We start from the raw sequence: 26,479 nt of genomic DNA, 5'->3' as shown, positions 1-26,479 counted from the left end.
AAAATTTATTCACCATAATGCCACATGGAAAACCAAAATTTTAATCAGAACATAAAAAATTCATTAACCGTTATGTCATCATAAGGATAAATATGATTTTCCTTTAATGTTTCGGCACTGTATGAAGACATCATAGCCACAAATGTAGCTCTTAATTCTCCATGATGGTAAATTTTTCCAATTGAGGTGGTCTGCATGCTTTTTTTTCTTTTTTTCTTCTTTTGCAAATTATAATACAAACTCAGCAAGAGAAGTTCCTGTTCTCACGTGTTTTTCTTCTTCACCAATGCCACTGGTTGGTGGCAACTTCTACTGTACACATGTCACCATCATTCAGAGAAGTAATACAAATTCCTACATGTGCTCTATGGCAACTTCTACTGTACTCGTGTATGTATTTCAGCTACGATGACCCTGAATTGAATCTATTTTTCTCATTTAGAAAGGAGAAACACGAGTTAAAAGCCCAAAATCTCCTACTGTAAACAGTTTGAAAGGAATTTCTCTAGAACAGAAGGGTCGGTTATAGTAAGCATTGGTTGGAGCATAGCTCAAGTTGCAATTTAAAGAAGCGTCACTATACTCCTCAACTTGGTCATGACAAAGTAGAATAGTGGTGCCTACTTGAGATGACAAAGACTGACGAAATATGTTTCATTTCTCAACAAACCCTACTTAGGTAGACAGCAATTATACATGATAATATCTTTTCAAAGTACTTTAAAGAAGAACAATCTACTTGTTAGATACCTGGCTTGCCTTCAGGTCAAGTTCTTGCCATTCGGAAGATGGCATAGAGCCTTTTACTATTCCAGCTCCTGCATAAAGATATAGGCATGTACCCTGAAATACATGAGAGCATGCAAAATTAACAAGTATCATTTGTGAACATCTAATGTTTTAGATTTTGAACATTTGTACTTTTTTTGTAACAAAGTTGCTTACTTCTTCCATTAAAAGAAAAGACCAATTGTCTAATGTGTTTTATTTAGAGTTCCATTGGAATGGAACTCTCGTTTCACCAAGAATTGGATAAAAACATAACTGCCAGATAACTAGTCCTATCACTTTGGGTAATTTTTGGGTTGCTTGTGTAGGGCTGCTTACTGTCCAAAATAGGAAAAAAGGTTTTCTCCTAGGGGGTTACCAATTTTCATGTTTAACAGGACCATAATACATGGTTAACAATTTTACATGCAAATTCTTGTGTTAATAGATTCATGGGGTCTTGACCCTAGATCTGTGGATCCACATATCAGAACAGTTTGGAGGTGGATCCCCTAAACTGGAGGCGGATTTTGCAAAAAGGAGCTGGAACTAGTGATTCTCAGCCAGCACCACACACGGATGCCACTTGTTTAAACCTAAGCCCCTAAAAATATTCTGTAAGGTAGTCCTGTCCGATTTCCAACAGAGGCCACTGAGCACTGTTTTTCAGATTGACTCTATGATTAGCAGTCACATCAAGAATGATATTGCACCTTGTGATCAGTGAATGTAAGAGTTGAGATTGATATTGAGCAGTAGTATTGTGCCTGAGAGAATGATCAGACTGATATATTACAGAGGAGAGATACAGTGAGACCAAGTGAAATTTTCATTGATATTGAGAAAAGTAAGCAGCTGCCAGAAAGCGAGGAATCACCAAATTAATGAGGAGTCAAAGCAGCAAGGATGCACCAAATCAGTGAGAAATCATTGAATTTACACGTACTGTACGCATATTATAGTTTGGTTATGGTTATTATGACCAGAATGATTATTATTATGTTTCATTTATGATTTTGTGATGAGGGAGATAGAAAAGTGGTTATGTAACACTATAATATAGTTTGAGGTATTGTTTGATAGCAGTAGAGTACATTAATTATACTTTGAGATATTATTTGGTAGCAGTATAATATATAGTGTTCACTAGCCTCATTTACAGTTCAATGTTCATTACTGGGTCTACAAATATTTCAATATTGGTGCCAATTTGGAGATTTAAGCCTTCAAAGAATTAAAATTATTACCACTTTGTTGTACCAAGTTATTAATGCACATCCCTGCCTTGCATCCTTACCAGATGATACAATGGTTAAGGTCCTTATGGGCAAATTTTTATCATATTGACTATGTAAATGTGTGATGGTTTAGATTCTTAAATCTAAATGTCTTTTAAAATTAGAAAATATTATTATATTTTTTGCACTTGACATATCCCCGCCATATACAGATCCTGGCTTCTAAAAAACCTGGTGGATCCAGATCTGTGTCTGTATCCTGGTAACTCGGGCAAATTCTTTTCACCCAGTAGAAAACAGTGGAGGAAGAATCTGAATAGATAAAGGAGAAGAAAGTATACTCACTAGCATTTTAGGACGGGTAGTGAATGATATATATATATATATATATTCTATTTGATACAGAGTTATGCATACTGAATTTTTTGTAAAATCCATTTCCTCTGTAGGTTTTAGACTTGAAGACATTGTTTTAGAATTTACATGGAATGTTACAATAGGAATACTTTCCAGGATAGCGAAGAAGCAATAACACATCATTTTCCAACCGATTCATACTAATGAAATCCTGATAAAACATTCTATATTTTTTCCTCCTGTTTTGAAGCTTTTGCATGATTCACCGAGGTTTTTGTAGACAACTTTTAAATTTCAAGCTATGTGCAAAGAAAAAAGACCTGAGGAAACTTGTTTCTCTGAGAAGAATTTAAGTTGTTCTTTTGCATCAATGCTGATCTGATTCCCACAGCAAATTCAGCCTCCTTGCCTCCAAACCATCCCACAGGTCCAGCATACATTCCTCGATCAAATATCTCTGTTCATTGGCATTTAAGACTATAGAATAAGGTAGTAAATAAATTATCATTATAAACAATTTGAGGGTCACTCAAAAGAAAACTACAAGCTAATGTTAATTTCAAAGGTATGATGCCATGGTAAATGCTGGCATACAAAATCCACAACAAAAGCAAAGATTAGTATGTCTCTCGTAAGTATTGTTTTTAATGTACATCAAGTCATTTACATCATTGGAAGAGGCTGTGATTATACAGACTACCCCTCCCAAAACAAAAGGTTTTTAGTCTTGTATCACTCATCGTGCCAATTATCACTTACAACATACAATCTGGATGTTAATGGGCTATAATCAAGAATATTGTGCATTGGAACTATTGCCACAAAATCTAGCAGGCCTTATGATGGGGTTCACAAGGCAAGGGCCAGACCCTGTAGCAACAACGAAATATTGCCACTGTTACCTCAGCAATTCTCCTACTACTCTTTAGTGGAATTTCACCACAAGGGACGCTTCCCTGTATTCATCTATAGGGATAGTCTAAGTTAGAGGCTCATGGCGATGGAAGTAAGCTAGGTAAAGATACCTTATGTTGGACAAGGCTCAGTCCTCTCTTGATAAAGGAGCAATATATCATATATGTAGACTAGATTAAGACCTCTATAAGCTAGGGATACTTCATATGTAATTACAAATGAGTACCTAGACCTATATAGGTTTAAGAAAGGGTTCAGTTGAAGATTGGATCAACAAAGCAATAGAGAATACCCTCAAATCGGCTTCAAGTTGAAGCTCAACTAGGGTTAGGGTTTCCAAGGCACAAAATTGACTAAGGGAAGATGATGTCATCCCTATTTTGGGAATTTTTACCACAACAAATGATAGATTTGCATTTGAATGGTTTATAGAGGAAAACCCTAGATTTCATCCACACACATCGACTCAAAATTGCCCTACGAACATTTCAGCCCTAGTGGCTTGCCTTAAAAAAGCCTCGGAGAGAATAAAGAACGAAAAACATTTAGGTTTTTGAAGATTTTTTATCAACACAAATGTTATTGGTGCCTTACCCTACTTGGGTGATAGAGTCTTAGGGAAAAATTTAAAGGAAAGAGACAAATGACTGGAGTAAGTGGAGAAAAATCTATTTTCCAGTTCATAAAACCCTAACTATCTTTTTTGTGAGGGGAGAAATTAAATAGAAGATGCACACTTAGGAGTTCTTCTATGGATTTCAAGGAAGATGTATAACATGCAAAATATAACCAAGATTTCCCACAAATAATATGCTTTTAGTGATGGATCAATAAGAAACCCTAGCATTAATTCATTTACATGCAAAATAATGAAAAATCAGCAATAAAATTACAACTTCTTCCAAGAAAAGACCACTTTTCAATCTCAAAATGTCATCTCCAATAGCAAATGCTCCATAAAAATCACATCTCCACAAGTAGCGAATAAGACAAAGGCTAAATCATGCCCTAGAAGGGAGGGTTGAAATCTCTAGTATGATAATCAATAATAGCAAGTGAGGGATCCTTATTTATATGACGTCTATCCCTCACCTTTACAAAATAAAATAGCTTACAAGCCCCTACACAAGTTGGGCTAGTGAGATGTCCCATCATTATAATCAACTCCAAGTCTTGAGGGAGACCTCAAGAAGTGCCTCCATGTGCCAAAACAATGTTCTGGGTGCCCTACGTCACCTTCTCAAGGGCTAGTTGGGTGACCTGGCATCCTCTTTCTCCACCGTTAGGGCTCCAAGTGTGAGTACAATCCCTCCCTTGTCATCCTAGGGATGACCATCGCCACCTGGACTCCAGATCAAGCAAATCATTGTTAAGGGCATAATAACACTTCAAACTGAGATCACCTTCAAATAGCTAACTAGACCAAGTCCCGTAAAAGTGTTCCCCACCTACATTAGGGATAGCTAGATGGTAAACCTTTTTAGATGTTTCCATCCCTTAAGGGGAGGTGACATGTCCTAGGTTAACTCTTCAACCTATAGGTGCTTTTGATAATAATGGCAATGGATGGGAAAAACATCAAGGGGCTATGAAAATTCTTGAATCTAACACATCAAAAACCCCTACTGCAATTTCTGGTTTACTATTTCCTACTTGTTTTTTACATTAACAAGTTATTTAATTGCATAAACATCGAAGTAAACACAAATGCAGCCTTCACAGATATATAGATCACGCACTGAAGTAAACAGAAACAATAACACAAGGGACACCGTTATTTTTGGACTATCGTCCCCAGAAAAACCCAATTCGAGAAAGCCGATGCAACAGATATGAGGGTTTTATTATTAAGCAGATTTCGTGAATACAACTAGGGTGCCAGAAATCGCTCACCCAATAGAGAATGTCCTCGGCAGTAGTACCTTTATCCAGAGACAGATATTCCGGCAAATCAGCAACTGGATGACCAACCCCACAGTGACTCCGATTGTTCCTTGTGCTGGACAGCGAAAGCTGCTCCAAGCACTGCTCTGGAACTGCGTCACCCTCTCCCAGTTGAGCTGCTCTCAGTTTGCCCCACAGCATCTGCCCAACACTGCCTCTGAAGTTCTCTGCATCCTTTGCGTCCTCTGCGTCCTCTGCATCAACCCTTCTTGGGCCTGCGTTGTCTCTCCCAGCACTTCACTTCCTCTCTGCTATGTATTCTTTAGCCTTGGATGAAAATCCCTTGCTGAATTGCCCCTTGCTGCAGTTGATCACTAACTTGATTTCCTCAACAAACCTCGCCCCAGAAAATCGAATTCTTGATCTCTCTTGGTGTATCTCCAACTGACCCTCAAGCCTCTTCTTATACTTTTCCTGATGACGATTCAACGACCGAGATTAAGTCCCTAATCAACAACTAAGATTAGAATTGGCTTGATCCTCGTCTCTTAGAACTTTCTCACCCATATTATATTAATACACATTAATATTTTAATTTTCCTAAGTTTAGACTTAGGAACTCATTAAAAATATTAATTATTTTAATATCTCTTCATCCGGGCGAAATTTCTCCAAACGATTTCTGGGTCTTGCAGATCTCATGTGCCTTAGCCTCTCCACCAAATTTTGTGGCTAGAGCAGATCCGATGCTACCAAAAATCAACACTCCCTTTTAGCGAGGAATGTGCTCTAGCAATACTTCACCATAGAAGCATTACACTGATCTACTGCATCGGTCCTCTGTGCTGCTGATGCTCGGCCTGTTGCCCTTCATCCACTGCGCTACTGCAACCTGTACTACTGCCCATGACACTGCCACTGTCACTGCTACATCCGTACTGCAAGTTGCAACTCCCTCTCAATATGCTGCATCATGTTGCCCATAGCACTACCACTACTAACTGCTGCATTGCAACTCAGTTGTTGAGAAGTAAGCAACTGAAAAAGTCACCCAATATCTGACATGCTCGTTAGTCTGCTGAAGCTACCTTTGCTACTAATTTGTGTTGACCCTCTGATGCTATTACACTACTCTTGTATCTGCTCTGTGACCCCCGCACTACTGCAACACTCCACTACACTGCTTCAGACTTTCGCACTCTAGCTCTACCACTACTGCTCCATCACCCCTCCCACCAACTAACTCCCGTCAATCTGCTACTGCCATTAAGGGCTCTCATAGCCGTATGTGATCCAAGAGTTTGGGCACCTCAAGGATCCTGCCCCCCTGTAGTCCTCCCGACTATAGCTCAATATCGCCCCACCTCTTCTCTAGAGGTGCATGAGCACTCATGGCGCAATCCTCATTGTCCTCCTTGTCAGCTTGCGTTGTGTTGAAATTTCTATGTCTAACATGTCAGAAATTCTTCCGACATTATCTAGTTTATTTCACCTAGTTGTTTATTTCTTAACAAGTTATTTAACCACATAAATACTGAAAATAAACACAAATGCAGTCGAAACTCATCTGCAGATCATCAACTGAAATAACAGACAAACACACAAGGGACACCGTTATTTTTGGACAATCGTCCCTGGAAAAACCCAACTTGGGAAAACTGGTGCAGCAGTTCTGAGGGTTTTATTATTAAGCAGCTTTCTTGAGTACAACTAGGGTGCCAAACTGGCTCACCCAACAGAGATTTCTATCTGGCAGTAATACCTCTCTTCGGAAGTAGATATTCAGCAAGTCTGCTCCACGAAAATCCTTCCAACGCTTCTCTGAGGCTCTGCGTCAACCCTGCTTGCCTTGCATAGCTCTGGAACCCCCTGCATCAGCCCTTTGCTGCTTTCCGTCAACTCTCTAGCCTTCTGCATCACCCACGCAGGGCCTGCTAGCCTCTGCATAGTCTCTTTGGCCCTCTGCGTGGCTTCTGCTAGCTTTGCGTAGCCTCCTCAATCACTGCGCTGGCCCTCCGACACTATCTCTGCCTCTTTGCTATGCACTCACTGCCCCTTGCTGCAACTCAGATCACTTGTTCGAATTTTCTCAGCAAACCCCGCTCCAGAAAATCGAACTGATTGATCAATCTTGGTGTATCTCCAATTGACCCTCAAGCCTCCTCTTATACTTTTCTTGTTGAGTCTTTAACGACCCAGATTAAGTCTCTAATCAACAGCTAAGATTAGATTTGGCTTGATCCATGTCATTTAGAACATTCTCACCTAGTTTCATATTAATACCCATTAATATTTTAATTTTCCTAAGTTTAGACTTAGGAACTCCATTAAAAATATTAATTATTTTAATATCTCTCTAACTGTGTGGAATTTCCCCAAACCATTTCTGGGTCTTGGAGATCTCATGTACTTTAGCCCATCCACCAATTTTCATGGCTAGAGCACATCAGATGCTACCCCAAATCAACACTCCCTCTGAGCAAGGAATGTGCTCTGGTAATGCTCCACTACTGAACATCACTTTGATCATTTGACACCGGTATTTGTGCTGATGATTGGCCTGCGGCCCAACATCCGCTGCACTACTGCCTCTTGTAGTGCTGCCCATGGCTCTAGCACTGGCGCTGCTACATCTGTACTGGAGCTCCCTCTGCATCCGTGTTGCTGCTGGTCCTTCCTCCCAACACTGCATCTACATTGCAACTCTCTCTCATCACGCTGTATCATGCTGCCCATAGCACTACCACAGTTAAATGCTGCACTGTAACTCAGTTACTGAGAAGTAAGTAACTGATCTACCCAACCACTAACATCCTTGTCAGGCTAGAAGCCTCCTGATGTTGAAGCTCTCTCTGCTGCCTCTACGCTGCTGCAACACCTCTGTGCCTCTTGTACTACTGCAACACCTCTGTGCCTCTCGTACTGCTACAACCCCCTCTGTGCCTCTCTGCACTGCTGCAACCATCTCTGTGCCTCTCGCATTGCTGCAACCTCCACTGCGCTACTACAGACCATTGCATTCTAGCACTGCCTTGTCGCTCCATCCGCATCTTGCTTCTACCGACATCTGTCATCCTGCTACTGTCTCTTGGGGCTCCCGTAGCCGGATATGATCCAAGAGTTTGGGTACCTCAAGGATCCTGCCCCTCATCTTCTGTAGTCCTCCTGACTATAGCTCGATGTCTCCCTACCTCTTCTCTAGAGGTGCATGAGCACTCATGGCATAATCGTCACCCGTCTCGACTTCTTTCTCCACCTTAGCCGAAGAGACAACGCAAAGGTAGCCTAGGCTGACGCAGAGGCAGCCAGAGCTAACGCAGAGGCAGCCAACGTTGACGCAGAGCTGATGCAAAGGTTTGGAGGGCCAGCGATGAGGACGCAGAAGGCTGAGAAACTGATGCAGATATGACTTAGGAAGACACAGAGGCTAACAGAGTTGATGTTGGGCAAAAGGAGTTGTGCTGTGGTGTTTTTGTGGGGCAAACTGAGAGGTATGATGCAGACACAGAGTCGTAGAGGGTGATGCAGTTCCGGAAGGAAGCTTGGAGCAGTGTTCACTGCCCAGCTGAGGAACAGTCGAAGTCACTGTGGGGCCAATCATCTGGTTGCTGATCAACTGGAATATCTATCTCCGGAGCAAGGTACTTCTGCCAAGGAAAATATTTTAAGGGTGAGCCGTTTATGGCACCCTAGTTGTATTCAGAAAAATGCATAATAATAAAACCCTCATATTTGTTGCACCGGTTTTCCCACATTGGGTTTTTCAGGGGATGATTGTCCAAAAATAACGGTGTCCCTTGTGTTGTCTCAGTTTATTTCAGTTGCTGATTTGTATATTTGTGGAGGCTGCTATTATGTTTATTTCGATGTTGATATGATTAAATAACTTGTTAATGTAAAGAACAAGTAGGAGATAATAAACCAGAAATAGTACTATCTGATGTGTTAGATTCATAAATTTTCACAGTTTAGACTTAGGAAACATTAAAAAAATGATTAATTATTTTAATTAAGTCGTCTCTAGGTGGAATTTCTAGAAACGACTTCTGGGTTTTGGAGAATACATGTATTCTAGCATCTCCACCAAATTTCATGGCTAGAACACATTCGATGCTACAAAAACTAACATTCTACCAGTTTTCCCACATTGGGTTTTTCCAGGGACAATTGTCCAAAAATAACTGTGTCAATTTTATGAGTGTGTTAGCATTTCTCAGTTCCTATTTTTGCTTCCGTAGTATTTTTTTATGGTGAAGAAATTGCGGTGTGAATAATTCATTATTTTGTCGTAAACAAAATAAACTGCATAATTAATTTATCAATTAGAAGAATTATTTCGAGTTGTTGCATTTCAAGGAATTTTCACATGGTATAAGAGCAAGTTTGGCAGACAGGAGGCTCAGAGACGAAGAGGGAGAATTGCCTAGCTCAGAGGAAGCAACAACACAAATTCCCGAAGGGCTGCGTAGTGCCTAGCAGTGCGAATCGCTGGAGAGGGTTCGACTTTCGAGTTGCAGGTGATAGGAAAGTTTGATTTGTTTGGGGAAGCGATTCTAGAAGGCAGAGGGAGAAGCAACTCAATATTTTCACAGAGCAGATTTCTTATCTGGGCATAGAGGGTTTGCAGTAGTATGCTAGAGAAAATTCAGTGCCAGGTGGATGAGAAATAGCACACAGATTTATACTCAGGGTGTCTTGAATAAATTCTCCAGAATTCTCCAGTGTGGCCATGGACAGATTTGATATTCAGGGGGCTTCAGAATCGTCTTCCAGATTGGAGGAGGAATTTGCTTGCTTAAATTTGATGTATAGTGGATGCCATATCTATCTTGATTTATGTACAAATATGCATGTTTTCATATATTCTACAACTAATTTGGTATTTTGGATGTTTTTTATGAATATAAATGAAAAAAATAGAAAAAAAATATGTATATATAAAAGATGCTTCCGAGACACTTTGCTTCCTAGATTTTTGGAGATTGATGCTTCCAAAAAATGTCCCCGCTTCATGCAACATTGGTGTGCACAAAATTTGGCCTCTCTAAGGAAAGCAAATAGGCTTATCTCATTGAGTAGACCCTTGTATTTAAGTTGCACCTTTTCCTCTCATTGGCGAAAGTCCATAAAGAGCAGGGGGTTTTGGCTGTGGTGAAATTCGGCCACTACCCCATTGTTGTCACTTGGTCTAGTAATAGCCTTGTAGGGCACCCCTTTACAAGGCCTGCTAGATTTTGCGGCAACGTGTAGAATACAAATTACTGCAACAAAACATACATTCACATTTCTCCTGTCCATAAGGCTCAAGGACCTATAAAAGTACTTTTCTCAACATATCAGGACAATGGTTTTATAAATACATATCTTTCATGCATTATGTAAGATGGTAATGAAAATCAGTGTAGTTTGACTCAGGCAAGATTCACTAGTCTTGCTGAGTCTTAGCTGGGATGCGTATTTGCCTCATACTTGGCCCTCAACTTGCCATTCAGATAGACTTGCCAAGACTCAACCAAACTCGCCAGACCTGGTCAGACTTACCTAGACTATTGTTTGATTTTTTCTTTTTGTATTTGTTGAGTCTTTGCCGAGTCTTCCCTGGGCCTTTCTTGATTCATTGACTCTTGCTGAGTCCCAGACTAGCAGAGTCTTTGCCAAGTCCATGTGTGATAACTATGATGAAAATAATCAACACTATTCTTTATAATCAGCAATATAATATGGAGGAAATCGGTACTTTTTGTCTTTTTTAATATCCTTCAACATAGCTAACGGAGCAAAACATCAGCAAAACCAAGGTTCAATAAAATATAAGCAATGGATAGATCTTGACAAAAGGAAGAATATAAATTAGATGAAATCTTTCATGAACCAATAAGTGAGAGAACCAAGCATAAATAAAACTTACCAGCAAATAGTAAACCAAATTGACCACATGATCATTCAGGTCTTAGAAGCTAATTAAGAAATCTAAAATCAAGCAACCATTCCAAGAACTGAATGTATCTTAAGAGGAAAATTTATCTTTGGAAATATAACAGGTCAACAGAGATGTTCTACAAAAAGTCTGAGAGTTCAGATACATTTAACTTACCATTCTGGCTGATAAAATTACGTGCAGCCTCTTGTGGATGCCCACAAACTGCTGGGGTTGGATGAAGTAACGACAAAAGAGAAAACTGAATAGCAAAGATATTAGCTGTTATTTAAAAGAATAAACCAAACAGTGTTTAAGAAAACAAGAAGGCTGTTCTAAAGAATAATGTACTTAACATTCTCCAACAGACATTAAGAAACAGTAGATTCTTACTTCACCAGCTTCATCTTTCAGTTCACCTATCAAACGGGCATATAGATGCTGCACCCTTGCCTGCTTGATAAGGCTTTTCTCAGACTCCACACTAACATATTTGCAAATTGTCTGCAATCAAATGAAACTTGATAGATCAGCACATAAATGGAGATGGAGATCCTTCAAAATTCAAGGCAAAGAGAGAATCCAAAAAATAAAAATGGGAAATGATTCAAATGAATGAAAAGGAACGTGATAATTAAACTGATGTAAAGAAAGCCACATATGGCCCATGAAGTCGATTTTTGGTGAAAGAAAAATATGAAACCCACATCTACCAACTCTACTGTCTATGAAGATATTTTGATAACTGCGACTGCATCAATAATAGACCCATACCTCCATCTTCTCCTTGATATTCTCTTTAACTATTTCAAATTCACGGTGATCTTTAGAGCTACAACAACAAGAACATAAAGGAGAAGATTCGTTAAAAAACATGTACAGAACAAGGCAGGAAATGAAAATAAAACTCTTTATTGTTCAGGATGACAAACTCCTGATTGTGCATCTATTGTCGATACACTGTACAAGTATCTGTTATGACCATACCATGGCAAGGCATCATACTTAATACAATAATTTAATCAGAATTGGGCATTTCATAATCTGCCAAACACAATTTTGCTATTCACTACTGTTTTCAATGAACAGTTGGCTCAAAGAATCACTTTATGTATTAGAATTTTCACAACAATGTATCTTTTAAGATTAACATCCATGCCAAGCTGATTTCACAATTTTCAAACACAATTTTACAAATTTTTTTCAACGTAACATACAGTTTTTCTCTTAAAAGCACAACATTCTAAAGCAGTTGACCATTTTTTACTCAATGTAGGCCTTTGACAAGACCACAACAACATTTACAGAATAATAGACTCAGTGAAGTGAATTAACTAGTATGAAATTGTTAGAAATAATTCACTGCAAGGAAAGAAAATCTACAACGTGTCATTAAAATAAAAATTAGAAGTCCCAATATAGTATAACAAGCTAATGCTCCATTAGTTTTACAGAAACAGAAACATCTACAGGCAAGATCATAGAATGGCAAGGATACCTGTAGAGCAAATCTAGTCCAATCTGTAAATCCTCCATGCTATTATGTCCTCGAGCGCGGGTTCCAGCAACTGCTTCACTTGAAACAAGGCTGTCATTCCTATAAAATAGTTTCTCTGGCTGCAAGAGATGTACAATGTTTCAAATTTCAATGAAAAAACTCTAAATAACTATAAAACCTCACAGATGTTCCTATAGAAAAGTATATCCAATTTCCATAGAGACCCAAATGAGACTATATATATTTCCATCATTGTGGTCATATAATTGTGCCGAAAGGTGCTCTACAACCCAATATGGGGGAGATGTTGTCACATTAGCCTTGGATAACATTATATTAAAAATAATAAAAAATATTTACATTAAAAATTAAAAAAAATACAAGTCAGCTTTAGAGTAAGAAAAATACAAGTTGGCTTTAAAGTAAATTTAGATTTATGTTTTTTGGTTCGAACTAGAAATAGAAATGATTGTTTATTTTACTACATGGCAATAATAATAATAATAACAAAGATTTACTTTTGATTTTGAGTCGGTCATGGAAATAGGAAATAAAATGTTTGATTTGTTAGTTTGTAATAACAAAAATAATGAAGACTTATTTACACCCATAAGCTACTAATGAAATTTATTTACACTCATAAGCTACTTATGAAATTAGAAAAATGATTGTTTTTTTACTAGTTGACGATGGAAAAAAGAGATTGGACTCAATTTATAGTTGATTGCACCAAGAGTAGCGAGGTGCTCTATAGCCTTGTAATGGGGAGGTGTTATCACATAACATTACGTGACAATAAAAAACATAAATGAAAAATAAATATGTATGTACATATGTTTATGGCAACAATAAAATAAATAACTATGTATGTACATGTCTATGACAACAAAAAGAAATAAACAAAAAAATAAATAACTACATATGTACATGACAACACCTAAAATAAACTAATGTAGATCCATCTTAAACTTGGATCTATCAGGTACCTACAGGGTTCAATTTTCCTAATGTGTAAACCTTTTTATCAATAAATTCTACTTTTGTATCATTTAATTCCAAAAAAAAGTTTACACCTTAAGAAATATGATCCCTCTTGATGCTTGATAGATCCAGGTTTAAGATGGATCTACATTGGTGATAATAAACTACATTCAATAGTAGCATCCATACTATGGAATAAAGAGAAAAGAACACTATAAAGGATGAACCATCAAGAAAGGACTTGATTATAGAGATATATAAGAGTACAAGTAACGTATATAATTAAATGATTCATTGGCAAAAATGGAGGAAAACTTCATTAAAAGGGTACTTTTGTTTTATCCTAATCTTACTTTCCTTAGTTTGATGAGCTATATTTAGAAGCTAGGTGTCCATGCCTTTCATAGCACTTATGCTAATCTTGTAGGTACTACACTTTGTCTTTTGTGCATTTATGTTCTTATTTCTTACTTCCATGTTCATTGTATCAGAGCATGCACCGAGTACTATTAGAACTTTCATCAAAAGATAGTTGAGAATACAATCTTTGATTCTCAAAAGCAAGCTTGGTGCCATTCCACTCACCTAGAAGATGCTTTGGCTCTTCTCACCTTGCTCCACCTTGGGTCCATATTAGTTAGTATTAGAGTGTGAGATTACGACTTTGGAGTTTTGCAATTCTAGTTTTTATCCCTCATATTGCATAAGGTCTTTCTAGGTGGAAGCCCTTGCCCAAGTATATTGCATTCAAAGGTTGTGTGGATTAAGAATCAATTTCCATGGCCTTATATGCAATTGTTCATGGATTATTTTATTTTTTATTGGCATCATCATCTCACATTTTGGAGGCTTGCATCTCAAACATGTGGAATTTGGAAGAATGTTGAGTAATTTCATGGGTTTTCATTAACATAATGCACTTTTGATTAACCCCTAGCATATTCATAGATGATACATGCTGCTGCCCAAACTAGCAAGCCTAGTTTGTAGGCTAAACCTAGAGGGCACAATAACAATTTGGGACAAAGGTCCACTATCACCACAAGCTATGTCCCCTTCTCTTCTCGGATTTTCACCAATGGGAGGAGTCCTAGTATCCCTCACTTTTGATTAATGTGTCTATAATAGGTTTGAAGTGAGGCAAGGATGGCTCATTCAATGGAAAGGCTCAATTGAGGTGCAAGCTTTGGGAGAAACTAGGATGGCTTTCCACGAAAAACCCTTGAGAGAAAGACTATACTAGACCTAGGGTTGAGGTATGTGACAGGATAGAAGCTCATCCAAGGTCAATATAGTCAAGAGAAAAGGTTTTTAATGATATGCTACTAAATTACAAACCTTCAAGAAATCCCCAAGTCAAAAGCAGCTTCAAGGGTTCCCACTTGGTATGATGGCTAGGGCATCAATTATCTCGAGATTCAACAGTGAGAATTGCATGAAATTTGGAGGAGAGCTACAAGAAACACAACAAAAAATCCTGTCCAATTGGTTTTGGAAGAGCTCACTCCAAATGAATTTCGTACCGAGCCCTAGAGACATTACCTATCCTTGAAGGGACAAAGAATAAGGAGAGGATGAGGTGAAAGTAAATGGTTTTTCAATGAGGATATGATCACCAAGGATCATAAACCCAATTCCTTTCAATTGGGAGAAATTGAGTCAAGGATTAATTTGATTAAAGGATTTCACTCTATCAAGGAGATCTATGCAGCTTCGTTAGCCCTAAATGAGGCAATAAGACGACTACTATAGATATTTATACTTCGTTGACAATGATTAGTGGAGATTCAAGGCCGCAATATGCAAAACAAGCCTATAGGAACATTCATTCACATTATTTATGAGTAATGCATGCAATACTTAAATAATCCCAGTGTTCTCATGAATTCACATTAAATTAAGGAACATTCAACAACATGTGTAATATCCCTAAGGAAATTTTACAGTAAATAATCAAATCATGCAGAGGCATAAACACACAGAAAATTACTCAAACATGAGAACACCATTTTAAAGCCAAAAACTGCGTAGGTGAGCCATTTTATTGATAAATCATGAAGTACAATAGGTTCTTGGAAAGTATGCACCTAGGCTTGCCCAAGTGATGAATATGAGATCTCCTCCAAGCATACTAGCTGGTTCTCCTCGGCTCTACGTTGAAATGCCCAGAAAATGAGCTGCTAGTTGTGTAGAATGGCTGCTAGGGCCTCCTCTGGTGCTCAGAAAATTCTGGGAAATTAACCCTGGGCTCTTCACCAAATACCTAGAATAACCCACGAAGGAATTGGCCAATGGTTGACCTTGGATTTTTGGCCCTATTTTCTCTCGATGGCTCTGCTGCTGGGTAATTCGACCCACCTGTCAATCCTGCTGCAAAAGGCCCCCAAAATAGTTGCAATCTCCAACAAAATACTTCCCAGGACTCCACCTCAAGTCTCAGCCCCAAAACCATTGCACTCTTTAACCCCTAAGCGTGCCTCCTCCGGGAACTGTGCAATCCCTACGCTATTGCTGCAGAACCTCTCCACAAACTCGCACTCCTTGCTGCTGGTATGAACTGGAATAGATGGAACTCCCTCCTTTGGGTTGGCACTCGAAGTCCATCGAAGCAAGGTTCGCGATTTTTGCTCGGAAACACTCGTGCTAAATAACACTTGCAAACTTGGCTTCAGCTCAAGCATGCTATGTCAAAGAAAATTTTCTCAAAGATGAATGAATGACCAAAATGAGTGCCTCTTTCTCTTTTTGTCAAAGAGGCTCCAAAATGCCCATGTGGGCCCAACTCGACTTTCTCCCACCAACTTCGCTCCAATGAAAGTGTGTTTCCCATGTGGGCCGCAATTCTCTATGAGTGGCCCCCACGTACCACTAGTGGCTTGATTTTCTCCTCCATCCTCTATTAGCTTTTGTAGCATCGAATGTGTTCTAGGCTTGAAATTTTGAGAGGCTAGAATACATGAGATCTCCAAAACCCAGAAATCATTTTTGGAAATTCCGCCTAGAAATGACTTAATTAGATTATTAACGAGTTTTAAAATATTTCCTAACTCTAAACTTAAGGAATATGGTTAATTAATCAATATTAATGAAGTCAAGGCGTGAATCATCTAGAAACTCACACAGATCGACTTCAAGATGATCCTAGCCATTGATTAAGTTTTAATCTTGGCCGTTGGAGTCCCAACAGAGGATTATAAGAAGTCGATGGGCACTTGGAGAAGACACTTGAGAGGTTCGATTTCATGAGCAGATCGATTTCCAAAGTAGCAGCGATTAGTTGGCAGAGAGAGAGCTAGTGAGATCGAAGCAGTAAGAGAGGGGCAAAGAGTGTGAAGCCGAAGGAAGGATTCTAGATCTGGTGAGTGCATTTGCAGAGAGGCAAAAAAGCCACGGGGAGGCTGATGTTGGGGCAACACAGAAGCCTCTAGAGGCAGTTTCAATTGTGCTAGGGAAAGACGAGTTTCAGTGCCAGAAGCTGGACAGAGGTTTCAGAGGCCAGGTGAGACATTTCCTAGACAACAGCAGACCAGACGGCTTGAGGAGAAGTAGCTTCAAATTGAGTGTAGAAGTGACGCGCTAGAGTGATGCAGTAGCTGCGTAGAGCCAGTTTGGATAGCTCACTTGGAGTTGGGGTCAGAGCTCGGATTTGCTTGAGGAGTGAGGAAATTTTCTCACTAGTTTTTTTCTAGTATTTCTTTGTAGCATTGCCAGTTTTGGCCTCCAGTGGTACTGATATTATTTCACTGCTGCTTAATAATAAAACCCTCAGCTGCTGCACCGATTTTCCCAAGTTGGGTTTTTTCAGAGACTTTTGTCCAAAAATAATTGTGTTATTTTATGTGTGCTAGCATTTCTTCCGCAGTTTTATTTGTGTAGGTTGCAGTGTGAGTTATTCAGTATTTGTTGTAGCAAACAATAAATAAATTGTTAAATTAAATTAACGATTAGGAGAATAATTTCCAGTTGCTGCAAAAGGATTCCAATTTGGAATTTTCACATGGTATCGACGGTCAGTTGATCAGCTAGAGAGCTCAGAGGCGAAAAGAGAAGGAATTTCACTGCTAATTGTCGGCAGCAGGCCAGAATTCCCAAAGGCAACGCAATCATTCTACCATGAGGCCGAGTTACTTGTGGAGGATCAATTTTTTTGAGTGAGGGGCAGAAAAATTCGATCCTACTAGATCGAGTGATTCCAAAGGCAGAGGGAGCAACCCAGATTTTTCGTTGGGCAGATCTCTAGTTGGACGCAGTGGTTTTTGCAGTAGTGTGCTAGAGTAGAGCTAGTGTTGGGTGGAAGGAAGAAGAGCATACATAGAGTAAAACTTTTCCTCAGGGAACTTATAGTCTCAAGAAGTTCGCTTTTTCCTTGTAGATTGTCAATAGTTGTGAGTGGATCTTCTCACTCCAGAAGGAAGTGCGAGTAGCAGATCCAGCAACCGAGCGACAGGAAAGAGGGAGATTTTCGGGTTTACTTTTCCAGCTTTTGAGTTTCACAGATTTTGCAGCTTTGCAGAGATGGCCATACGAGATTGCCAGAGGTGGCCGTGCAAGTTAGCCATAATGCAGATCTCGGAAACAAATCGACTTCTAGTTGTCGGAGACAGGTACCAGAGGAAGTGTGAGTTGTCTAGTGCGGATTGCAAAGCGAAGAAAGGTCTCAATAAGGGACAAGGCTCAAAAGAAGATAATGGGGCACCAGATCGAAGAGGAGGAGTATGAGACTCCAGTGTGCCAAATGGGCAAGGTCCTTGAGGAGTCCACCTCATGGATCAATACCTTGCTACAGGGTCCCACAATATTCAGTAGCAGGATAGATCAATGGAAGTTGATGCATTCAGCTGCCAAAGTGACAACTGCAGAGACTAGTAGTAGTCAGATGTTGGGGAGCGCAGTGTAGAGTTGGCAACAGTGCAGTTGGCACAATGGAGAGTCAGCAAAAGCGCAGACTGTTTAGTGACAGTGCAAATACTAGCAGTGGTCAGAGACTCGGGTGACAAATGCATCATACTAATCACAGCTGATTCAGTATTTAGGATGCTTCTCAGTTGCAGTTGTTGCAATAACAATAGATGAGAGGGAGTTGCAGTGTAGATGCAGTGTTGGCACTAGTATGGGAGGGTCAACAACAACACAGATGTAACGTGTATCAGAGTTGCGCATTGGTTGGTGGGCAACAACAACCAAACATCAATAGCTTAACGAGAGATGATGTAGAGGCAAAGCGCCGCTACAAGGTGTGCAATAGCACTAGAACACATTCCTCACTAAGAGGGAGTGTTAGTTTTTCTAGCATCGGTGTGTTATAGCCTTGAATTTTTGTGGAGAGGCTAAAATACATGAGATCTCCGAAACCCATAAATTGTTTTTGGAAATTCTGCCTATAAATGACTTAATTAGATTAGTAACCAATTTTTAAATATTTCCTATGTCTAAACTTAGCGAATATGGCTAATTAATCAGTATTAATCAAGTCAAGACGTGAATCATCTAGAAACTCACACGAATTGACTTCAAGATGATCCTAGCCATTGAATAAGATTTAATTTTGGTCGTTGGAGTCCCAAAAGAGGATTATAAGAAGTCAATGGTCACTTGGAGAAGACACTTGAGGGGTTCGATTTCATGAGCAGATCGATTTCTAGAGTAGCAGCAATCAGTTGCCGGAGAGAGAGCTACTGAGATCGAAGCAATGAGAGAGGGGCAGAGATAGTGAAGCGAGAGGAAGGATTCCAGATCCGGTTAGTGAATTTGCAGAGAGGCAAAAGAGCCACAGAGAGGCTTACGGTGGGGCAACGCAGAAGCCTCTAGAGGCAGTTTCCATTCTGCTGGGGAAATATGAGTTTCAGTGCTAGACGCTGGACAGAGGTTCTAGAGGCCAGGTGAGACATTTTCCTAGACAACAGTAGACGAGATGGCTTGAGGAGATGCTAGTTCGAACTGAGGATAGAAGGGACTGTGTTAGAGTGACGCAGTAGCTGCGCAGAGCCAGTTTGGACGGCTCACTTGTAGCTGAGGCCAGAGCCCAGATTTGCCTGTGGAGTGAGGAAATTTTCTCACTACTTTTTTGCCAGTATTTCTCTGTAGGATTGCCAATTTCAGCTTCTATTTGTACTTATATTATTTCACTACTGCTTAATAATAAACCATCAACTGCTGCACCAGTTTTCCCAAGTTGGGTTTCTCCGGAGACTTTTGTCCAAAAATAACTATGTTATTTTATGTGTGTGCTAGCATTTCTTCTAGCGTTTATTCTTCCACAATTTTATTTGTGTAGGTTGCAGTGTGATTTTTTCAGTATTCGCTGTAGAAAACAATAAATAAATTGTTAGATTAAATTAACAATTAGGAGAATAATTTCTAGTTGATGCAATAGGATTCTAGTTTGGAATTTTCACATCCTCCAATGTTGGGCTCACATTTGATGAAAAACACATGTGGGGCCTCTAAACCCACAATTCCTAAGTGTTAGTGCGAATTAAATCAAAACTGGGGAAAAATTGATATTTCCGTTAGCACTGTTACTAAGTGGGAATATCACAGTCCTCCCCGCCAAAGCATTGCTTGTCCTCAAGCAACTGTAATGAAGGATGCTTAAGTATTTGTCCCCCCTCCCAAGTTGTATCCTCATCCGGTGATCCAAATGGAAAATGGCATCAGCCCATGGTACTCATCCACCCATATTATTCATTGGCCCATGGAATTTACCCATGGTATTATAAATGGCATCTGCTCGTGGTATCGTAAAATCCACCCATGGTATTCATTCACCCATGGAATTTACCCATGGTATTGTAAATGGCATCTGCCCGTGGTATTGTAAAATCCACCCATGGTATTCATTCACCCATGGAATTGACCCGTGGTATTATAACTGAAAAATACTATAAGTAACAAGTCACATTTTGTAAAATGACAGATTGTCCGCCACAATGTAGCCTTTACAGTTCAGAGGCATGTAGCTACCACATCTCTTCTCAGAGATAAACTACCATTGCCCTAACTGGTTTATTTCCACTTGGGTTTTAATAAAAAGTTTATTTGTGGTTTTGTTTATTGGGCATTCTCCTTATTTTTCTTCTGGCAATTCAAGTTTTCAGATCTTGGGGGTCTCTCCTCCCAAGATCCATTTCAATCTTTTAGATCTTGGGGGCCTCCTCCCAAGATCCGGATCAGTGGTATCAAAGCAGGTTATGATTCCATGGGAATGAGGGTTTGATGCATATTTCAGTTTCAAATTTTGCAGCAATATTAAACAAACTTCAGGCATGTGCTACAACCTCCATAGAGCACTTTCTTGGGTCAAGCAGGAAGAATTTTTCTTTTTTCATTTTTTTGCAGGAATTTTTTTTTTGGGCGGCGACTTTGCAGATCAGTCTGAAACATTTGGTATTAAATTTCCAAAAACAAATACTAGATTTGGATTCCCCTCGAAAAATCACCCAATTTCAAAAAAAAGATGGGTCGAATCGGAGTTCGGATGTGGGAGATATCGCTGATTTAAGATCAGCTATTTTATCAGAATTTTTGTGACGTCGGAACTATTGCAGCGCGAATATGAGATCTCAGAGTGTCTAGATAAGGATTTCCAGCTCATGGGAAGATGCAAAATGATCCTTCTGCTTCTAAAAACAGGTTATAATAAATATTCTGAGTTATATTGGCCGAGTTATGTCCATTTTAATTCTGGAGCAGCATTCGGAGTGGGTTTGGAGACGTGCCCTCCCACCCCACTTTAGTAGGCACCTGCTTCACATTCATCAGTTTCAACATAGCATCATTCGGCTTGGGTTATTTGGAGACGTGCCCTCCCACCCCAGGCTATGTAGGCACCTGCTACTTCATCAGCAACCAACATCATGGTTATGGGTCAACCACATAAAATCCTTGTCATCGAAGTCCATTTGTTAAGCCGCACACTGTCAGAATCACAATTGGTCACAAGCATTACAGGGTATCTCTATCCTCGGATCTTCGTTTATCAGGGTTTTGGGTTAACCACATAAAACCCTTATCTTCAGTGGCTCTTCATATTCAACAAAGGATTTGCAGGAGGGAACTTTACGCAATGGGGACCATTGCTTCTTAAGGAGGGAGGAATGATCCAAATGGAAAATGGCATCAACCCATGGTACTCATCCACCCATATTATTCATTGACCCATGGAATTTACCCATGGTATTATAAATGGCATCTGCCCGTGGTATTGTAAAATCCACCCATGGTATTCATTCACCCATGGAATTTACCCATGGTATTGTAAATGGCATCTGCCTGTGGTATTGTAAAATCCACCCATGGTATTCATTCACCCATGGAATTGACCCGTGGTATTATAACTGAAAAATACTATAAGTAACAAGTCACATTTTGTAAAAGGACAGATTGTCTGCCACAATGTAGCCTTTACAGTTCAGAGGCATGTAGTTGCCACATCTCTTCTCAGAGATAAGCTACCATTGCCCTAACTGGTTTATTTCCACTTGGGTTTTAATAAAAAGTTTCTTTGTGGTTTTGTTTATTGGGCATTCTCCTTATTTTTCTTTTGGCAATTCAAGTTTTCAGATCTTGGGGGTCTCTCCTCCCAAGATCCATTTCAATCTTTTAGATCTTGGGGGCCTCCTCCCAAGATCCGGATCATTCGGTAGGTTCCTCCACTTGATAAAAAGCTCCTTGATGACTCTGTTTCGCAAGTGCCTCTCATGGGTGTCCAAAATACGCTTTGGCTCTAGAACTAAGTGCCGCTCATCATCCATAGGTGGCAGCTCTGTAGTGACTGTCACCTACTGTCCCAACACCTTTTTCAGGCAAGACACGTGAAAAATATTATGTACTTAGTTCCCCTGGGATAGCTCTAGCTCATATGCTACCTCCCCTACCCTCCTGGTGACTCTATACAAACCATAGAGGCGAGGCTTGAGCTTCTCGCCCCCCTTCCTCTTGAGTGATGACTGCCTGTACGGTTGGAGCCTTAAGAAGACTAAGTCCCCAACCTCAAACTGTCTCTCTACTCAACCCCTATCTGCGTATAAATTCTACTGGTTCTGCACAGTCTGCAAGTTATCCTTAAGAGCCTTCAAGATATCTTGGCTATCTTGTATCCAATCCTTGGCCCTAGGGGCCTTGCTGTCTCCAAACATCACGTCAACAAAATATAATGCATCGTAACCATACAAGGCTCTGAATGGGGACATACCTATGGACATGTGGTACGTGGAGTTATAGCAGTACTCACCCAAGTGAAACCACCATATCCATGCACTTTGTTCTTTAGTCACGTAGTTACATAAGTAACCCTCCAGCCATTTGTTGACAATCTTCGTCTGCCCATCTGTCTAGGGGTGATAACTAGTGCTCGGAGTGAGCTCTGTGCCCACTAGTTGAAACAACTCCTACCAAAATCCTCCCATGAATCTGTTGTCCCAATCACTGACTATGGTCTTCAGGAGACCATGAAGTCAAAATACCTCCCTGAAAAATAATTCGGCCACCTGTGAGGCCAGAAACTGGGCTGAGATGGCAAAAAAGTATGCAAACTTTGTCAATCAGTCCACCACTACGTATATGCAATCCTTGCCCTGCGTTGTGGGCGACCCGGTGATAAAGTCCATTGACATGCTCTCCCACTTCTCCTCAGGAATAGGAAGAGGTTGTAGTAGCCCATCAGGGTGTGTCTGCTCACCCTTGTTTCTTTGGCATATGTCACACTCTCGAACATGCCTCAGAACATCATCCTTGAGGCCTTTCTATGGAAAGTTCTCGCTGATGGTCCTGTTAGTCTTGATAAACCCCTGATGCCCTGATAATGGTGAGTCATGGGTTGCCTGCAGGATCTTCTCCCTCAACTGGCAGCTGGGTACCAATTATATTGAGTTCTGAAAGTAGATCACCTCATTCATCACCCAGTATCGGTCATCCACCACTGTGCCGTCAAGGACCTCACATGCAAAATGGTCCTTGGAATACTCTACTAATAGTTGTGCCTGTCAATCCAGTGCAATGCTCATCAATGAAAGTGTAGTTGGCCTCCTGTACAACGCATCAGCTACTACGTTGTGCTTCCCTTTGATATACTCGATGTCAAAGTCATATGCCTAGAGCTTGCTCACCCACTGCTACTGTCTCTCTTGTAACTTCTTCTGCGCCAATAACAATCTGACACTGTTGTGGTCTGTCTTGACCCTGAACCTGTTTCCCACCAAATACTACCTGAACTTGGCTAGTGCATGCATGATGGCTAGTATCTCCTTATTGTAGATGGAGTATAGTCTCTTGTGGGGTAGTAGCTTCTGGCTCTTGAAAGCTATCAAGTGTCCCCCCTGCATTAATACTACTCCTACCCCCTCCCCTGATGCATCACAATCAAGCACAAAGGGTTGTGTGAAATCAGGGAGTGCCAACACCGGGCAACTTCCCATGACCTATTTGAGGTGCTCAAAAGCCTACTACGCCCCATCTATCCACTCAAACACTCCCTTCTTTGTCAAATCGATGAGAGGAGATGCTAGCTGTGAGAAGCCCTTCACGAACTTCCGATAGTAGGTGAAAATGCCCACAAAAGCCCTCAACTCTGTCACATTCCGAGGCTCTGGCCAATCCTGGATGGCCCTGATCTTCTCCTCATGAACTCTCATGCCATCCTCCCCAATAATGTGCCCTAGATAGAGCATCTTTGTCAAACTGAACTCGCACTTGGACAACTTAGCATATAACTGCTGCTCCTCTAGAATACTCAACATTGTCTCAACATGCTGCAAGTGCTCCTCCCAGGTCCGACTGCAGATCAGTATGTCATCAAAGAAACCCAACACGAACTTCCTCAATTGCCCGCGAAATATGTGGTTCATGCATGACTGGAAGGTGGCTGGTGCATTGGTCAACCCAAAGGGCATAACCAAGACCTCAAAGTGCCCATAGTGGCACTTGAAAGCTGTCTTAGGGACATCCTGGTCCCTCACCTTGATTTGGTGGTACCCCGAGCACAAGTCAATCTTCGAGAAGAACTTAGCCCCCCTCAACTAATCCATTTGCTCATGTATATGTGGGATGGGCTAGCAGTTCTTCATAGTCTTCTTGTTGAGGGCCCGATAATCTATGCACATGCGTAAGGACCCATCCTTCTTCTTCACCAGGACAACTGATGAAGCAAAAGGGCTAGAGCTAGGCCTGATGTGCCCAAGTGCCAACAACTCATGGATGGCCCTCTCAATCTCATCCTTGTATGCCTTGGGATGTCTGTATGGTGTAGTGATCACTGCTTGTACCCCCGGCTCCAACTCAATGGTATGCTCAAAACCCTGATCAGGAGGTTGCCTAGGCGGTATGTCTCCAAACACCATCGGGTACCTATCCAGAATAGCCTGTATGTCTGGATGTGGTGGCTTGGGTTGACCCCTAGCCTAAAAAATCCTCAACTCCATGGCCCACTCAATATCTCCATGCCTTAGATCAACCTCCATCTTGTGGGCTGAAACAGTCTGCGGAGGGTAAGAGTGCATACCCCTCAACAAAACCAATTTGCCATCTAACCCTGTGAACTCCATCTCCAGCTTCCTCCAATCTGTAGTGACTCGGCCAAGTGAATAAAGCCATTGGACACCCATCACCACGTTGGTGTCCGGTACATCTACCACAAAAAAGTGGTCTGTCACTGAATAGTTCCCCATGGTGATTGTCAAGGTGGGAACATAGTGAGTGCACTGCATGGTCCTATCTCCCAGCACAAGAACCGAAAATCCCTCAAACTCCTCATTTGTGATGCCCCTCCTTTGAACCATCTGTGCATCAATGAAGTTGTGGATAGCCCCACTATCCACCAAAACTGAAACACGTTGTCCCTGCACTGTGCCCCTGATCCTCAAGGTCAAAAAATTGGGTACCCTGCACAATGATGCTAGGACCCCTCCTAATGGTGCGAAAGAAGCTACCACGGGTGGTGGTGGTGGTGGTGGTCCCCTCTCCACATGTGCTGCATTATAATCTCCAACCACTTCCAGCTCTAGCTCATCCTCCATGTCACTGTGGGAAAAGACCTCAATGTAATGGGCCTTGCTTGCTATACATTTATGGCCTAGTGCCCATGGTTCTTGACAAGTGAAATACAATTTCCTCCTTCGAAGGTCCCTCATGGTCTCCTCATCTAGCTGCCCTCGCCCCTGGTTGGCTCTCTATGGTGGAGCCCTTGTGTCTCTTCCCCTTTGCTAGAATCCTTATCTAGGCGGAAACGGTGCTCTAGCTCTGGGTAGGACATCCTGCAAATCTCGAGCCCCCCCACTGCGTCCTGCAAGGTAGTGAGCTTGTTGGACCTCACCAGTCCCTTAAGTGGCTCCCTCTATAAACATGAAGACCCTCCTGGCCTCTAAAAATAAGGCACCATCACTGACAACCTCAGAAACTCCAAAATGTAGGCCTCAAAGCTTCCCATCTGTTTGAGCTTTGTTAGCTCCCCAAAATGCTCCTCCAAGCCTTTCCTCTCGTAACGCTCCAGCACCCTCTTGGTGAACTCCTCATAGGTTGCCACTCCGGCATGCCCCATCGTGGTTAGCCCATGGAACCACCAGTCATGGGCTTCTCCCTCTAAATGTAAAGTGGCAATTTTAATTGCCTCTCCTTCCGTCATCTGATTGAGATGGAAATAGACATCCAAATTCTCCACCCATGCTCTTGCTGAACTCTTGGAAGCCCCATCGAATGTTGGGAGGAAAAATCTCTCCATGGTGCACTGTAGATAGATGCGTGAGTGTAGCTTCCTACATCTTGTCCCTTCCCCTTGTTATTACCTTTCAGCTGACAAAAGTCCCTGAAGGTAATGACCACTCTAAAGTCAGGCCCATATGACTAATACTCTATAAAATAGTCTGCCATGGGCATCTCCTCTTTCCCTTGTGGCCCTCCAGCTGTTGAAATATGGCAACAAGAATATTC

General features: G+C 40.9%; 1 protein-coding gene across 12 annotated transcripts in view; it reads right to left on the bottom strand.

Annotated features, from left to right (window-relative positions):
• ICS2 (isochorismate synthase 2) overlaps nucleotides 1-26,479 on the bottom strand; it is a 349,138-nt gene that overhangs the window by 41,902 nt on the left and 280,757 nt on the right. For 11 of the 12 annotated variants that reach the window (XM_089395526.1, XM_089395525.1, XM_089395524.1 and 8 more), the window contains 6 exons: nucleotides 12,578-12,696; nucleotides 11,854-11,911; nucleotides 11,473-11,583; nucleotides 11,257-11,341; nucleotides 2,684-2,820; nucleotides 751-843 (listed from right to left, as the gene is read on the bottom strand). In XM_089395526.1, the coding sequence (XP_089251652.1) occupies nucleotides 751-843; nucleotides 2,684-2,820; nucleotides 11,257-11,341; nucleotides 11,473-11,583; nucleotides 11,854-11,911; nucleotides 12,578-12,696 (603 nt within the window). The remainder of the gene's footprint in view (nucleotides 1-750; nucleotides 844-2,683; nucleotides 2,821-11,256; nucleotides 11,342-11,472; nucleotides 11,584-11,853; nucleotides 11,912-12,577; nucleotides 12,697-26,479) is intronic. The other variant, XM_089395535.1, reaches the window with a different exon arrangement.

Source organism: Pinus tabuliformis, chromosome 1_2, assembly GCF_031772625.1.
Source record: "Pinus tabuliformis cultivar Carrire ecotype Pingquan chromosome 1_2, CPIR1, whole genome shotgun sequence".
NCBI lineage: Eukaryota > Viridiplantae > Streptophyta > Pinopsida > Pinales > Pinaceae > Pinus > Pinus tabuliformis.
The sequence above is the reverse complement of the archived record's forward strand: the minus strand, read 5'-3'. Positions and strand labels throughout refer to the sequence as shown.